Genomic DNA, 14781 nt, shown 5'->3' with positions numbered 1-14781 from the left:
GGTTGGAGGAGAAATTTCAACATTGTTGACGCTCCATCATCGGGTTCTCATTTGCTTCCACCGGCCATTGCTTCATCTCAAAATTCTCTCCTCCCTAAGACTAACACGCATAGCGACGCCTCCCCCGTGAGTTACCGGAATCTTGGCCGCTACGGCCACCCGCATTCTCCTTCTGCTTCACGATTTACGGTCGCCGACCGCTGCTTCTTCGCCGTTGTCGTACGTCTTACTGTTTCATCTACGTCCGTTCTTCGGCATTCATTTCCATCTTTCTACGTTCGGTACGTTTACTTTCACATACTTGCTTTTTTTCTTTTTTGATAATTCTTTCCTCTCCCTCTTTAATCGTCACTTGGATGCTTTATTCCACTCGTAAAGCTCCATCATCTTCTCCAATTTATTCTGAACCTACGCCTTGTAAGTTGTATCCTTCTCTCTGTCATTGCGGTTTTAGATTGAAGTTCATGTAATCATGTTTGCGCAGCTGATTTTATCATCTCTGTGATCTTTCCTCTCGGAGGAATCTCGTAGAGTACCGTTTCAATCTCAATGATTTAATTGTCCAGTGAGGTTTTCGTTGGAAATTGTTGCATTTGAAGTTTGCTTTGAGTCGAAGTGAAACAACGAGTTCCAGTGAACAATTATTTTCGAGATGGGATTTTAATAATCTTTGCTTAACTGAGGATTTGATGGAGCTCAGCTAACCGTTAGAATTGTATATTAGTGCCGTTGCGTAGAACTTCTAACCGCGCAATATTTCGCGTCCATTTTGATACGCACATTGTGAATGGTATACATTTCGGGTTTTTTCTTTTCAGTTTTGGAACATTATTTAATATATTGTGGTCGTTTCCTTAAAGTGCACGAGGCTTGAAGACGACGAAAAGCGCAGCTGAGTAGCAGAGGCTTCGGATCAGACCGAACGGCAGAGAAAAGAAGAAGAAAGGGGAAAAGGGAAATTTTAGAAACGACGGCGTCTGGAGGACCGCATCAATTTCTCAAACAAGTAAGCCATTGCAATCGATATCTGGACCGCATCGCTCTACCGAATGGATGCCTTGTTTTCAGAAACGGGTTTCTGAAAGGACGGACGATTCGACAGTACGTTTTTTTCTTATTTCTTTCGTTCCTCGTCTTCTTTATTTTAATTTCAAAATTCACAGTACCAATAACGTCTGACCACAAATCTTATCGTGTAGAACGATAATGAGAATACATAGAAAACAATGTTCTGATGGTTGGATGACAATGCTTACCCTTTTGAAATTCCTGGAATTTGTCTGTAAGCTTTGTGGGTCTCCACTATGGGGAAGGTTGCTGTCTTACATGACATTTGTGATTTTTTTTTGGGAGGGGAAATAGCCCCCTCAAAAAGAGTGGGTTTAAAAGTGATGCTTAGAACTGAAGGTTAGGCTAAATTGTTAAAGGCTTAACCATGATATGGCAATTATCATTAATATGCTTTCTAACTTTTATCATTTTGCTGGTGGCGGGTAAATAGCCATGATTAGCTTGTAGTTGCGGTTATTAGTATTCTTTCTACTGTTGGTTGGGTGAGGGGGTTGGTCAGATCAGAAGACAGTCATGGCTTGCTGCATGGTTACGACATCAATTAGGATTTGTTTAGTATATTGTATTATTTAGTGATTAGTTGTATTTTATGCAGGCAATTCCAGTCATTAAGGGCTTATGAGCTTTCCTCTTCATGTTCAAGGAACTATTTCTTTTTTTTTTTTTTTTTTTTGTAAATCTCATCAGTGTCCTGTAAATGTGCGAAAAGCATGAGCACAATGACTTGTTCATCTTCGAGAGTACGCAGTTATGGATTGATATAGACTAAATCGAGGTGGGCTGTTGGGCTGGGAGAAGGTTTGGCATCATTGAGAAATGGGGGCGGTTGGAGAAGAGTTGATGAAGTTGGAGAAAATGCAGGGGATAAATGCTCGCGAAGAGAAAATTCTTGTTTTAGTAAGGTTGAGGCCCTTGAACGAGAAGGAGATTATGATGAATGAAGCAGCAGATTGGGAGTGCATCAATGACACTAGTATCTTGTATCGGAATACCTTACGGGAGGGGTCCACATTTCCAAGTGCCTATACTTTTGGTGAGCAGCTAATATCTCTTGGTTCTTAAAATCCTCTGTAAAATGTTTGTAAACATGTAACTTTTCGGGTTACTGTTGATGAGGATTGGACATTATCTTCCTTTCATACATTTTTTTTTTGAATGTTTTCATAGTTTCTTTTAATGATTATACCATTTAACCTGACAATGGGTTTGTATATTAAGTCCATGTTTCCAAATACCCCATGGAAGGATGTCATTGATATGAATGTAACTATTGACTTTGATGGTATTGTATAAGAGGTTTATTTAAATTTTTGCTCTCTTTTTTTTCGGCGATAGATAGAGTATTTCGAGGTGATTGCTCTACAAGGCAGGTGTACGAGGAAGGAGCCCGAGAAATTGCATTTTCTGTAGTCAGTGGAATCAACTGTAAGCACACAATTCTATTCCACTTTGATATGTAAGATGCAAGGTGCTAATGAACAAGTAAAAACCTTACTCCTATATATATGCTTCCATATTTCCAGCAAGTATTTTTGCATATGGTCAGACAAGCAGTGGAAAGACATACACCATGAATGGAATTCTTGAATATTCAGTAGCAGATATATTTGATTACATTAGAAGGGTGAGATGATTGTGGATATTGCACTACACTTTTTACCTTCACCGGAAGCAAGCTCTATTCTTATTGTCTTTGTTTGTTTTATTTTCCTTGAAACAAATTTCAGCATGAAGAAAGAGCATTCATTGTGAAGTTTTCAGCTATTGAGATATACAATGAAGCTGTTAGAGACCTCCTGAGCACAGATACTAGTCCTCTGAGGCTGCTAGATGACCAGGAGGTTGATATGTTGTTTTTTACGTGTAGGAAAAAGAACGTTGTCCTATTTTTAGTTTTTTTATACAGTTTTTGGTTGTCAACAGCGAGGGACTATTGTGGAGAAAGTCACTGAGGAAACTTTGAGGGACTGGAACCATTTAAGGGAGCTCATTTCAATTTGTGAAGGTGAAGCGTTTTGAAAAATCTTGCCAGTCCTTGATTATTTCATATTTTAATGAAATCTGGTTATACTGTGCAGCTCAACGACGGATTGGAGAGACCTCACTGAATGAGAAAAGCTCTAGATCTCATCAAATTATTAAACTAGTGTGGTTCACTTCTCTTTTTAATTAATCCCATCATCGATCGAATTTAAGGGTTCAATTTTAATTTGATCGATAAATTTTTCAACAACTTCCTTGTTGATTCATGCAGACAATTGAAAGTTCTGCTCGCGAGTTTTTAGGAAAAGACAATTCAACCACACTTGCTGCTAGTGTGGTAATGACCATCTAACTGTATGCATAACCATACAGCTAATATACTGATTACGTTTCCTCCTACTTTTAAGAGACTTCCATACTAACAGCACTTCAATGTGTATGTGTGGGAAACAAATTGTCTTCACTCCTCAATCTCCCGTCATTTCTGGCAGAGTTTTATTGATTTAGCTGGGAGTGAACGTGCAGCTCAAGCATTGTCAGCAGGGGCAAGACTGAAAGAAGGATGTCACATAAATCGCAGTTTACTGACTCTGGGTACTGTCATTCGAAAACTGAGGTACTTATAGTCCTCTTTCCTTCCTTTATGTTTTTGACATTTTTGTTATTCAAAGTTTTGTTGTATTTTACTTATACGATAATAAGATCTATCTTTCTGGTTTACTGTGTTGGGTGACGTGTCTGCCGATAGTTCAATTATGCTTCGCACCAGTTTTTGCATATTAAGTGTTTCGATGTTTCACTAATTTATATAACATCCTCCTCATAAAATTTTAGCTTGATGTTCAATGGACTTGCATCTTGGGAAAACTCATTTTTGGAAAATTTCACTTTAGCCATTGGATGCATTTGTGAATGGAAAAGAACAAAATATTCTACGATAACAAATTTTTTTAATTAACTTCTGTTACAATGACGTATTTTTGGTGTAAAAAGATCAGATTGGTTGACGACTAGATTTTATGCCCTCTCCCTCTCGCTCTTTTTAAGTTTCTTTTTGTAAATTTTGCACAGTAAGTGAGGCTCTTTGTATTTTTAAATCTCTTGGTTTTGTTATGTGGTGCAGCAAAGGAAGAAATGGTCATATCAACTACAGAGATTCTAAGCTGACACGAATATTGCAGCCCTGCTTAGGTGGCAATGCTAGAACAGCCATCATCTGCACATTGAGCCCTGCAAGAAGTCATGTTGAACAAACTAGAAACACTCTCTTGTTCGCTTGTTGTGCAAAAGAGGTGACAACAAAAGCACAAGTCAATGTGGTCATGTCTGATAAGGCTTTGGTTAAGCATTTGCAGAAAGAGTTAGCGAGATTGGAGAGTGAGTTGAGAACTCCTGCCCCTGTTTCGTCCAGTTCCGAATATGCAGCCCTACTTAAAAAGAAAGATCTTCAAATTGAGAAGGTTGTATATTCTACCGAAATTCATGCTCTTGTGACATGCTTAAATTAATTTGACGTTCTAAATTTTATTTTTCTGCTGCGGTTTGCCTTGATCTGAAATTCATTTGTGTCATAATAAGGAGAGGTAGCCATTTTGCGGAGCCTTTTCTTTCCTTCTTAAAATTCAAGAAAAATGTACATCTGGTCAGTTACATATTCATTTGATGTAGTTATTGTTCGGAAAATTCTGCTCATCATTTGTATGTTTGTGATTCTAATTTCTAAGAATATAATCATGTATGTTCTAATTTAAGTTCAGTGTTGAGAAAACTGCATAAGAGAAGTCCTTCCAATAGTTTTCTGTCTGTTATATATGGCCATAGACGTCCTGTGTTACGCATGATCAAAGGAAACCACAACCTAAAGTGGTCTGGTTGTCCCACACATCAATTGGTAGCCATGAGGAGGCAGAAAGATTGGATGATAAATGCTTTACATTGTGTTGCGTTGCAGATGGCGAAGGAGATTAGAGAACTCACTAAGCAGAGGGATCTTGCTCAATCCCGGGTTGAAGATTTACTTCGTATGGTTGGAAATGATGATGTCTCAGGAAAGGTAAAAATTTACTGATTGATGTTAACGTGATTTACTTGCATGCATATATAGTCAGTTTCCTTTGTATTCTTCATATTACTTTGTATTCTTCATATTACTTGCTTGCCATCTTTCCAGGATATCAAAACTAGTTATTCTAAATTGCAAGCAAGGGATGGTTTAGAGTATGAAGGTTCACCATCAGAAACTTCAAGTGTGGCTGATTTTCGTGGTAGAGATATTGGTGGAAAATCTTTTAACAATCCTCAGTATTATGACGGAGACAGTGATGATGGAAAGAGGTTCCTTGACTCTCAGTCGGGTCAAAGTGGAACAACAACCGCTCTTGCAATGGCAGAAGACTCCGATGACTGCAAGGAAGTTCAATGTATTGAAATGGGGGAGTCAGTCAGGGACAATGGCTTGTCACCGCTTGCTATTAATAATGGTGAATTTAGAGGAATCCCCTTTACCGTGTCAAACGATGGAAATATTGGTCATGGATTGATATCAACGCCTGTGTCTGGCAACAGAGAAGCACATCAGATTCAAAATAATTCAACAAATGGTCAACCAGAGCAAGGACTCCATGAAGTAAGGAGGACGAATGTTCATTCTACGAGTAGTCCTTACAGCAATGATGCATGTTCAAAGGTTACTGCAGACGTGTCCAGCTCCAGAAGCTTGCAGCTGCCCAGAAGCTGGAGTTGTAGAACTAATTTCCCGACTGAGTTATCACCTGATAGAGGAGAGGCAACCCCTCCTCATGCATTTGACAAAAGCTTTCCTGGAAGACCTGAAGGTCTTGGACGGAAACTCCCACAATTAGACTTCACAGGCGGCCTCGTGAGACTTGATTCTCAATCCTCTATAGGGAGTGCTCGGAGCACCAAGACCTCTGCAGATGAAGACATTACTCGCTTGGATGCCTTTGTTGCTGGATTGAAGAAAATGACAAACTCAGAGTATGGGAAAGAACTTCCCGAGGGTCAGGTGATGCCCTTTCTTTACTTTCTTGAAATAGATTGCATAGTTTCCTAGATAATCTAATTTCCTATAATTTCTTGTGGAGGGGCAATCCTGTGGTTCGTGGTTCAGAACTTGGAGTGAATTTATATCTTGGCATACATAATGTTTGCTATGATTGCTTTGTGAGTCTGACATGAAAAACAACTTGGTCTCTTTTTCTTAGCTTGAATAATGAATCTCCCTTGAAGTCTATTTTGTTATCAAGGGAAAGTCTGAGCACTTCTTTGGTTTGTGCAAAAAAATTAAATTATGCTCACTGCAAGTTTGCAACTAAATCAAATATCATACTCCGCAGCTTTTTAGATCAATGCTTTTTTGGCCAATGCCTATGGCCTTAATACCACAATTTGCTTGATGACATGATAGCAAATGATCAACTGACGATTTACTGTTCAGGTCTAAATATTTTCATTTTTCCTTATAACAAGAAGCATGTTCTTACTAGGTTCTGGAGGATGGACAAGGATTGGATTTCTTAAAGAACACAAATTATGTTGGAGGTGAGGCATTGCAGAATGGGTTAGTCACATCGGATTGGAAGGAAGAATTTCAGAGGCAGCAGAGGATGATAATTGAGCTTTGGCAAACTTGCAACGTCTCAATTGTCCACAGAACTTACTTTTTCTTGCTCTTCCAAGGTGATCCTGCTGATTCCATTTACATGGAAGTAGAACTTAGGAGACTGACTTTTCTAAAGCAAACATTTTATTACGGCAATTCAGCTATGGATGATGGCCGGAAAGTCTCCTTTTCTTCAAGGTCAGTCCTCGTTCTACCATGTTTTATCTTTGATTTCTAGCTTCATGCAATTTGTTCAGAAAAATAAGGTAGACTGCAACTGACTACCTAATTATAAAAATGCCTTTTCAACTAGTACAAATATTGCACAACTATGCCCACATAATTTACGCCAGTGAGAGCTACAAAATGGAGATTATCTCAAGAGGTCTTGCTGTCTTTGAAACTTCTTGAATTACCGATTTGACCCAAAAGTTTAAACTAATAAGTGAAGCAAATATAATATTATTTTATTTAACATTCTCCTTCACTTGGAAGATTCAACAAGTGGAAATTAATATAATCGGAGAGGAAATAACATTGTAGGGGTTTGAACATAGGACTTCTTGGACCACCTACTCTGATGCCATCTTAAATCACTCATTAACCTAAAAACTTCCGCTTACGGGTGAAATGGTCTCATCTAACAAAAAAATGGGTTGGGAAAAAGAAAAAGGAAAGAAAGTATTCTTTCTCTGGTGAGGACCTTTGAAATACGATTAGGGATAATTTCTCTCTGTGGACATCTATTGATTCGTTTTTGCCCTTTATCTAATTAATTTATTTTATTATGATTGAGGTGCTGGTTCTTCCGATACCCTTTGCATATCATTTCATCATAGTTCAAGAGTCTAGAATACCGTTGTCACTGGTCTTTCAAGATGCATAAAATAGGTTAGATTGATATTTTAGGATATCATCAATTCCATCGATTGATTAAAAATGACCGATTAATCCAAAAGCTTAAGTTAATAAGTGAAGGTAAATTTAATATTACGTCCACCTTAATAACTACTAGTATACGTCTCTTGGAAGCCTTTGGTTGAAAGAGTTACAAACCTTTTCAAACGTTTGTTCTAAGTTTGTCTCATCTCAACGTTTCTCGTTTCTTTATATTTGATGTACGATGAGGTTTGCTCATTTTCTTCCTGCCTGGGAGACAGTACAAGGGATCTTCGTCGGGAGAGAGAAACATTGAGCAAGCTAATGCAGAAGCGATTCTCAGAAGATGAAAGAAAGAGATTGTTTCAGAAATGGGGAATTTCATTGAATTCAAAACGCCGAAGGCTGCAGCTGATCAGTCAGTTGTGGAGTGATCCGAAGAACATGAATCATGTAACTGAGAGTGCAGCCATTGTTGCAAAGATTGTGAAATTTGCTGAGCAAGGACAAGCCCTCAAGGGGAATTTTGGTCTCAGCTTCATTACACCTCCACAGAAAAGTAGATCATTTAGCTGGAGAAACAATAGGACTTCTCTTCTCTGACTTCAGGTGACATTTTCCAGTGCTTAAATTACCACACCATTTGTTTGTTTGTTTGTTTGTTTTTGGTGTTACCACCAGTAATTAATATATAGTTATGAAACTAAAGCATCATTAATTGTAATAGAGCTGTATATTTGTCTTGTAAAACTTGCTTGATCTAGGAAGTTAAGTTAGATTAGGCTGATCATGACTGATTTGGTTCTTTTTTCTTTTTTTTTTTGTTATTTTTTGTGTGTATTTTGTGAAACCAAACGCATTAATTCCCAGATACATTGTCTTCAAAGACGAGATGACCATTGTTGTCTTGTTTTCCATTTCTTTTGCTCTTCGAATTGGATTGCTGTTGAAGATAATTCTAATATTAGGCATTTATTACATAATTATTCACACGATAAAAATATTAATGTAATTTTATACAGTGTAAGGATATTGTTTTAAAAATAAGTGTAATAATTTGTGTTTACATACGTACTCTTTAAAACTAATATACTTTTATAGATGACCTAAGAAAGTATATGTTTTTTTTCCAAAGTGTTCTAGAAAAACCTACTGTATTGAAAAACAAGTCTTCAGTTAGGAGTAGGGTGGGATGGTTCGTGGAGGACCTCGGTTCAAACATGTTGAAAATGCATGTTGACGGTGTGTGATGCTGGTTGGATCAAAATGGTGTGGTCTTTCGTGACGTTATGATGGAGTTTTGACTAGACAACATCTTAGATTTAAGGGTGTACTAGTCGCCACATTTATGAGTTGAATTTGATTCTCAAATTTTGGTTAAAGCTATTCATAAGATATCAAAAAATTATGAGTTTGAATTTAATTCTCAAATTTTGGTTAAAACTGTTCATAAGAAATTCCGTGGAATCGATTTCACATAGGATTACTTTGAAAGAAAGTAGTAAATTAATGATTCAAACACATATCTTATTTCTTGTTTTCGTAATCAAGTGGCTTGTGGAATAGTTGGGTGGTCATTTCGACGAACGCTAGAGTTTGAAGCAAAAAAATGAAAAAAAAACGTTTATTTTTTAATTTTTTTAATTTATAAAATGTATTATTTTTATTTTACACTAGATAGACTACTTGGCAAAATTACAAGTTGACATGTTTCGAAATCTCCTCTAACTTTTGATTGTGTTTAGGGTTTGGAACATCAACATTGGTACCCCCATCAAAGCAACAAAGTGAGGGCCTAACAAATTAGGATAAATTCTAACCATATTTTAGGGAAAAAAAAAAAAAAAGACATTAAGGTCAGTGTTTTATAGTGAATATTATTATTATTATTATAACTCCAACAATATATATGCCCATAGATACCTACCGAATACACAATTGCGATAAGAAAATGGATGTTTATTTGCATGTCAAAAATAAAAAAAAAAATTGACTTCTTTTTTCTACATTTTGAAAATTTTAAAATAAAATATAATCTAGAAAATGTAATATAATTATTAATTTCCAACTCAAATAAATTTGCTAATTCTAAAAAAAAATGATCGAAATCTGTTAACCTTCTATACCTCAGCCGGGAAATACATTCATTCTCAAATCAAGTGGTTCAATTGGAAGAAAAAGTTAGAATTTAGAAGATTCTATCAAACCATCTAAGCATCAATTTGTAATTCAAGCTTCTCAAACTCAATCCCAAACTTGCAGGCAATTGAACCCTAATTTGGAGATTCAGTATGATAAGATCGGATCCAATTCACGGAATCAGTAAACTATTTCCAGATACGATTCGAAGGAAAATGGGTCAAATATGAAATCGAAAACGCCAGCAAGACGATTAATCACTGTCGAACAATTCCAATTTCGCTTAAATCCATCTTTACTTGACATAAACCCAAACCTCGAGAAACCCTTGATTTGTTTTTTCAAAATTACAAATCATGAACGTAAAGTTTTATGCAATCAGAAGGAACACAAAAGCGATTGAAATCAGATGAGCTTGAAAGGAAGAGGCCAAGGAGTGGAACGAGGAACCTCGATTTTATCCTTGATTCGCTCTATCTTCTTCTCCTTCTTCGGCCTAGCGTTTCCGTAGGAGCCTTTGAATCTTTTCCCTCTCTTCGTCTTCTTGTCACCTCGTCCACAAAGGATGGGGACCAGTCCTTCGACCGCCATGGACGACGTTAGAGAAGGAGAGCGTCTCTCCGCCGCAATAACTCCCCTAGCTACTGCGCCGCACCACTGCGCCATCGCCATTTTTTTTTTCTCTTTTCCTGGATTTGGTTCAGTCCAATTGCAAAGGAAGGAAGCAAAAGAGAGGGCTGACTATTGAAGTGTAGTGGGAAAAGATGGGCTGTGGGCTACTTAAAGCCCAAAAGTCAAGCCCATTCCCATATTTTCTTTTATTTTTTCCTTTTCTTTTAAATTTTTATTGTATTGTTGCCAAAATTTCTGGTGAGATTTTATTTAGTTTTGCTCCATTTTTATTAAGGAAAAAATGAAAAAAGAAATCCAAAGAAATAGTGAAAGATTTAAAAGAGTAATATGGTAGGTTATAATAATTAGCAACACTAATTTGAACCTTCTACAAATTGTAATAATTTATTTTCACCCACCTAACGTTACAACTTAACTTAAACACTAATAATAGCTTTTAGCTTTTCATAAGTTTAAAAGTATTTTTATATCTTTTAAAATCCAAGAGTATTTTTTGACTTAACAATAACAATTTCTTTCTAAAACTTTAGTAAAGTTGTTTTTTAATCTCTTTTTCAAAATGACTTTGTTGTATAAAATGTAAATAATTTGTCAATATTTTTCATTTTTAAAAAAATCTCATAAAATATCCTAGAATCTCATGTTTATTATTATTATTATTAGTTGGGTAAAATGGTCGGCTGTGAATTACCAAATTGCATGTGAATAAAATCTTTTAACGTCAAAGTGAGCATATGTAAACTAATATATATCGTATAACATGTATTGAATCTCCTACTATATAATTTACTCTCTCTGTTTTTTTTTTTTTTAATTTTTAGATGAACATTTCCCATCATTTGTAAATTTAATTTTTTAATTGAAAACATCAAATGTTACTTAGAATTGCGAAAAAGACACTTACTAGGCAGGTTCAAAATATTTGTTGACTTGAGATTTATATCATTACTTAAACAACTCAATCAAAGAAGCAAAGGAGTTCATAATGTTTATTTAACATCCATAACTTATTCAAAAAATTAATAAAATAATTATAAAATAAAGAAACTAAAACAATAATAATAATTCAAGAAATAAATGTAAAAAAAGTAATTGAATAATGGAAATCAAATATATACAAATACAATAACAACTTGAAAGGACAAAGAAAAAAATAATCTCATAAACTAGAAGAAGAGGTGGAAGAATGAGTGAATAAGAAATTGAAAAACCTAAAGAATTATGAAAGTTTAACTTTTTTGTACAAATTTATTAACTAAAATGCAAAAGGTTGAAAACGTAGTATAAAATGATATATAAAGGGTTAGTATGAGGACAAAAGCAACACGGGGTGGTGGCGCAGTTGGCTAGCGCGTAGGTCTCATAGCTTAACGAGTTATCCTGAGGTCGAGAGTTCGAGCCTCTCTCACCCCAATTAACACATTTTTGATGTTCCATTCCCCTCAACTCCCAGTCGACCTTTTTCTTCGAACCATTTGTTTGATTTTGAGCTTTAATTTTGTGATGGAAATGATTCCATGGCGTCCTCTTCATTTCCAGTACTTGTAGATCAACATTGTCCATCAAATCCTCCATATCTTAATCATCATTTCTCCCTCTTCCCTTCTCTACTTCTTACTCTCTCCGCCGACGCATCTCCGACCCCATTAATGGACCTCCCTCCTGCCATTTCCTTCTCATGGAGCCGTACTGTCTCCCATTCTCTTCGCATTCCTCAACACCTGACAGTAAGTCTTCCGTTCACATTATCGCATTTATTTGGTTCTGTTGGCTATTGAGGGATGAATATGGTCTAATCAATGCTTCCCCTGCCTTCTCTCCCTCTCTTTCTCTCTCTCTGTTTTTTTCTTCGTTTAAATTCTCGTTTCTTTTCTTTTTTGAAGATATGTGGCAACAGGTTTCGGGTGTTCTGTGCCATTGATGCTACAAAGATGGTATGTACTTTGAATTTCTATGTTTTTGTATTTCGTTGTGGAATTGAGAATTGTAATGTGTTTTTAATTTGTAGTCAGTTTGTTTTATATGTTTGATAATTGTCTCCGCTGTGAAATTATCTTTTTGGTATTGATCTTGCAAAGTTATTGATCCTTGACTTCAAGGGTGAATTTGGGGGGTTTGGACTAAGTAATTTGTGTTAGGTTTTGTCCAAATATCAGAATAGCAGTTGTCATACATTTGAAAGATTTAAGGAAGTTATGGGTCTCTAAGTACTATAAAACAAGATTATGCCTTTGGTTTCCAATCATCCCAAGATTATGCCTTTGGTTTCCAATCATCCCATTTTGAAGTACTTTATGCATGATATACTAACTCAATTGTGCGAATGGTATTAGAAGTGTTGAAAGAGATTTCTGTTTGATCGTTATCATTTTCCGCTTGGTAAAAATTTTTTGGTCCGTGGTTTTTTCTGTGTTTTGGAGTTTTTCCATGCTAACTTTTGTGTTTTAATTTTTTTTTTAAAATTTGAGCTTATTCATGTGGTAGTAGCAGAAGGTTTTTTCCAACAATTTGAGAATTCTTAGTGAGGCTTTTGTTGGCTAAATGGCTATGGTGTTTTTTAATAGAGTCAAAAGCTGTATGGCATAGGGTCACTGTGTGCAAATATAGTCCCTACCCTTTCAAGTGGTCATCCGTTTGTGAGCTTGACACTTACAAGAATTCTTGGGAGGCAATCTCTTTGGGTTTTTCCACCTTTTTCAATCCTCTAGAGTCAGTTGAAAATAGTTCAAACACTTCTTTTTGGCAGTATCATGGACTGGGAGAACTGATAATCCCTTCTGTACTTGTTTCCTTGCTTGTATCACTTGTCTTTCTCGAGGTTGTGTCCTATGGCTTTCTCTCTTGATGTTGGTTACTGCTGTCCTCTTTCAGATAGTGAATTGTTTGACATGTCTTCTCTTCTTTCTTTATTGGGAGATGGCCATCTTCATTTGAGGAGTAGGAGTAGTAGTTTTTGTTCCCCTATGGCTCTAAGGGTCTCTCTGGTTCATTTTCCTTCATATTCAGTAGCCCTTGCACTTCTAGGAACTTAAGGAAGGTTAAAGTTTCCAAGAAGGTCAATGTTTTTGCTTGGCACGCCTTACATGGGAGAGTGAATGGAATGGCTTGTATTCAAACACACTCTTCCTTCTTGTTGGGGCTGCAGTGGTGCTTTCTTTGTAGCAAGTTATCTGAAAATCTGGATCACATTTTCGGGAGATGCCAGTTTGCTCTTTTGATACGAAAATGCTTTTTGGAGATTTTTGGTGTTTGCTTAGCTCGTAATAGAGGTCGTCTACTTATGTGGGGGAGGGTTTTGTTTCATCTGCCTTTTGTGATTGGGGACATGTTTGTTGGCAATTGGCTGAAAGCGTTTTTTCTACTATTATTTTTTTGTCTTGTTAGAACTTGGTTGGTTAGATCCTTTTATTAGATGTTTCTACAAACCCTTTTCTGCTCTTTCATTTTTGTCAGCTCGGTTTTTTTGATTAAAAAGCAATTTGTTGCAGAAAAATCAGCTCACAGTATCAATAACTGGAGCTACAGGCTTTATTGGCCGAAGGCTTGTGCAAAGGCTACATGCAGGTTATGTTCAATACATCCCACTAGACATCTGGAAAAACCAAAGACAAGCTTGCCGATTTTTCCTTACTTTCTTTTTCTATTTCTAATTTGCTACCAAAAAATTTCAAAAAATATTGCTTGCGTAATATCATATCTTTAGCCTTTTAGCTCCAATCTGCTTCTCACAATATAGTGGACGAACGACTGATTGAGAATTCTTTGTTGTGTTGATGATTATAGATAAACACAACATTCGAGTTTTAACATGCTCTAAATCTAAGGCCAAGTTGATATTTCCGGGTAAGAAGGTAATACATGTCATAGTCTTTCATGTTTTACTGTACCTTCTGACTTTTTTTCTGTCTAACTTTTAAACTGCATCCCACATTTTGTAGCTAAGGAGTTTCCAGGAATCATGATTGCAGAGGAGCTGGGGTGGAAAGACTGCATCCAAGGCTCAGATGGAGTTGTTAACTTGGCTGGCATGCCTATAAGTACCAGGTGGTTTTCTGAGGTTAGTACATACTTCCAATGGATTTTGACCTCCTACGACATGACTAATGGTCCCATTTACTACACAAAGAGCTAGGAATAAGGTCTTGGAATGGAGCTTAACATTTGCAATGTCTATGGTGGCACTAGATTTGTATGTTTATCCATTACTAGAAACCACCATATCCGTTTTAGACGAACTGTCTCCATTGAATTTGATTCAATTCGACACTTTATGGTACTATGATTAAACAACTTTCAGTATCTCTTACTCTCTTTGTTTCAATTTGACGATCTGAGGACTTGTCATGTAAGTTATTTTTCCAAGATTAATAAATATACGTTGTACCCATTTCAATCCAGATCAAGAAAGAGATCAAGCAAAGCAGGATCAGAGTCACCTGAAAGGTAAAAATTTA

The 14781-nt window shown here is 36.3% G+C and overlaps 3 protein-coding genes and 1 non-coding gene across 6 annotated transcripts; 3 read left to right on the top strand and 1 right to left on the bottom strand.

Moving 5' to 3' along the window:
• On the top strand, positions 1-8472 carry LOC103490345 (kinesin-like protein KIN-7E). 3 transcript variants are annotated; one of them, XM_008449828.3, is made up of 15 exons: positions 1-281; positions 861-1101; positions 1759-2104; positions 2407-2496; positions 2595-2695; positions 2799-2912; positions 2995-3076; positions 3150-3217; positions 3326-3391; positions 3546-3670; positions 4178-4514; positions 5006-5107; positions 5225-6079; positions 6561-6874; positions 7837-8472. In XM_008449828.3, the coding sequence occupies exons 3-15, from the start codon at positions 1888-1890 to the stop codon at positions 8156-8158; spliced, it is 2793 nt and encodes a 930-aa protein (XP_008448050.1). In that variant the 5' UTR covers positions 1-281; positions 861-1101; positions 1759-1887; the 3' UTR covers positions 8159-8472. The 3 variants fall into 3 exon arrangements, with proteins under 3 accessions (XP_008448050.1, XP_008448049.1, XP_050946685.1); XM_008449827.3 differs by having other exon boundaries at positions 1667-2104; XM_051090728.1 differs by having other exon boundaries at positions 5-281; positions 819-1101; positions 1667-2104.
• A 1449-nt stretch (positions 8473-9921) lies between these two features.
• Positions 9922-10431, bottom strand: LOC103490344 (30S ribosomal protein S31, mitochondrial). Its single transcript, XM_008449825.3, has one exon. It carries the CDS (start codon positions 10364-10366, stop codon positions 10100-10102), a length of 267 nt encoding a protein of 88 aa, XP_008448047.1. The 5' UTR covers positions 10367-10431; the 3' UTR covers positions 9922-10099.
• A 1223-nt stretch (positions 10432-11654) lies between these two features.
• On the top strand, positions 11655-11740 carry TRNAM-CAU (transfer RNA methionine (anticodon CAU)). Its single transcript is given in 2 exon segments — positions 11655-11692; positions 11705-11740. It is a non-coding gene; the product is annotated as a tRNA-Met (tRNA).
• A 13-nt stretch (positions 11741-11753) lies between these two features.
• Positions 11754-14755, top strand: LOC103490343 (epimerase family protein SDR39U1 homolog, chloroplastic-like). Its single transcript, XM_051090720.1, has 6 exons — positions 11754-12054; positions 12211-12261; positions 13816-13891; positions 14111-14178; positions 14266-14384; positions 14726-14755. The coding sequence occupies exons 1-5, from the start codon at positions 11845-11847 to the stop codon at positions 14287-14289; spliced, it is 429 nt and encodes a 142-aa protein (XP_050946677.1). The 5' UTR covers positions 11754-11844; the 3' UTR covers positions 14290-14384; positions 14726-14755.
• Positions 14756-14781: the final 26 nt, after the last annotated feature.

This window comes from Cucumis melo, chromosome 1 (genome assembly GCF_025177605.1).
Source record: "Cucumis melo cultivar AY chromosome 1, USDA_Cmelo_AY_1.0, whole genome shotgun sequence".
Taxonomy (NCBI): domain Eukaryota; kingdom Viridiplantae; phylum Streptophyta; class Magnoliopsida; order Cucurbitales; family Cucurbitaceae; genus Cucumis; species Cucumis melo.
This window is presented reverse-complemented; position numbering and strand designations above follow the sequence as displayed.

What these genes read in the sequence shown, in the direction of transcription:
- LOC103490344 (XM_008449825.3), bottom strand. Translation starts at nt 10,366, where the DNA reads ATGGCGATGGCGCAGTGGTGCGGCGCAGTAGCTAGGGGAGTTATTGCG.
- LOC103490343 (XM_051090720.1), top strand. Translation starts at nt 11,845, where the DNA reads ATGGCGTCCTCTTCATTTCCAGTACTTGTAGATCAACATTGTCCATCA. An exon ending in CCATTGATGCTACAAAGATG is followed by an intron (nt 12,262 to 13,815) that starts GTATGTACTTTG and finishes AATTTGTTGCAG; the next exon opens with AAAAATCAGCTCACAGTATC. An exon ending in TGATATTTCCGGGTAAGAAG is followed by an intron (nt 14,179 to 14,265) that starts GTAATACATGTC and finishes CACATTTTGTAG; the next exon opens with CTAAGGAGTTTCCAGGAATC.
- LOC103490345 (XM_008449828.3), top strand. Translation starts at nt 1,888, where the DNA reads ATGGGGGCGGTTGGAGAAGAGTTGATGAAGTTGGAGAAAATGCAGGGG. An exon ending in GGCTGCTAGATGACCAGGAG is followed by an intron (nt 2,913 to 2,994) that starts GTTGATATGTTG and finishes GGTTGTCAACAG; the next exon opens with CGAGGGACTATTGTGGAGAA. An exon ending in AAAGTCTCCTTTTCTTCAAG is followed by an intron (nt 6,875 to 7,836) that starts GTCAGTCCTCGT and finishes CCTGGGAGACAG; the next exon opens with TACAAGGGATCTTCGTCGGG.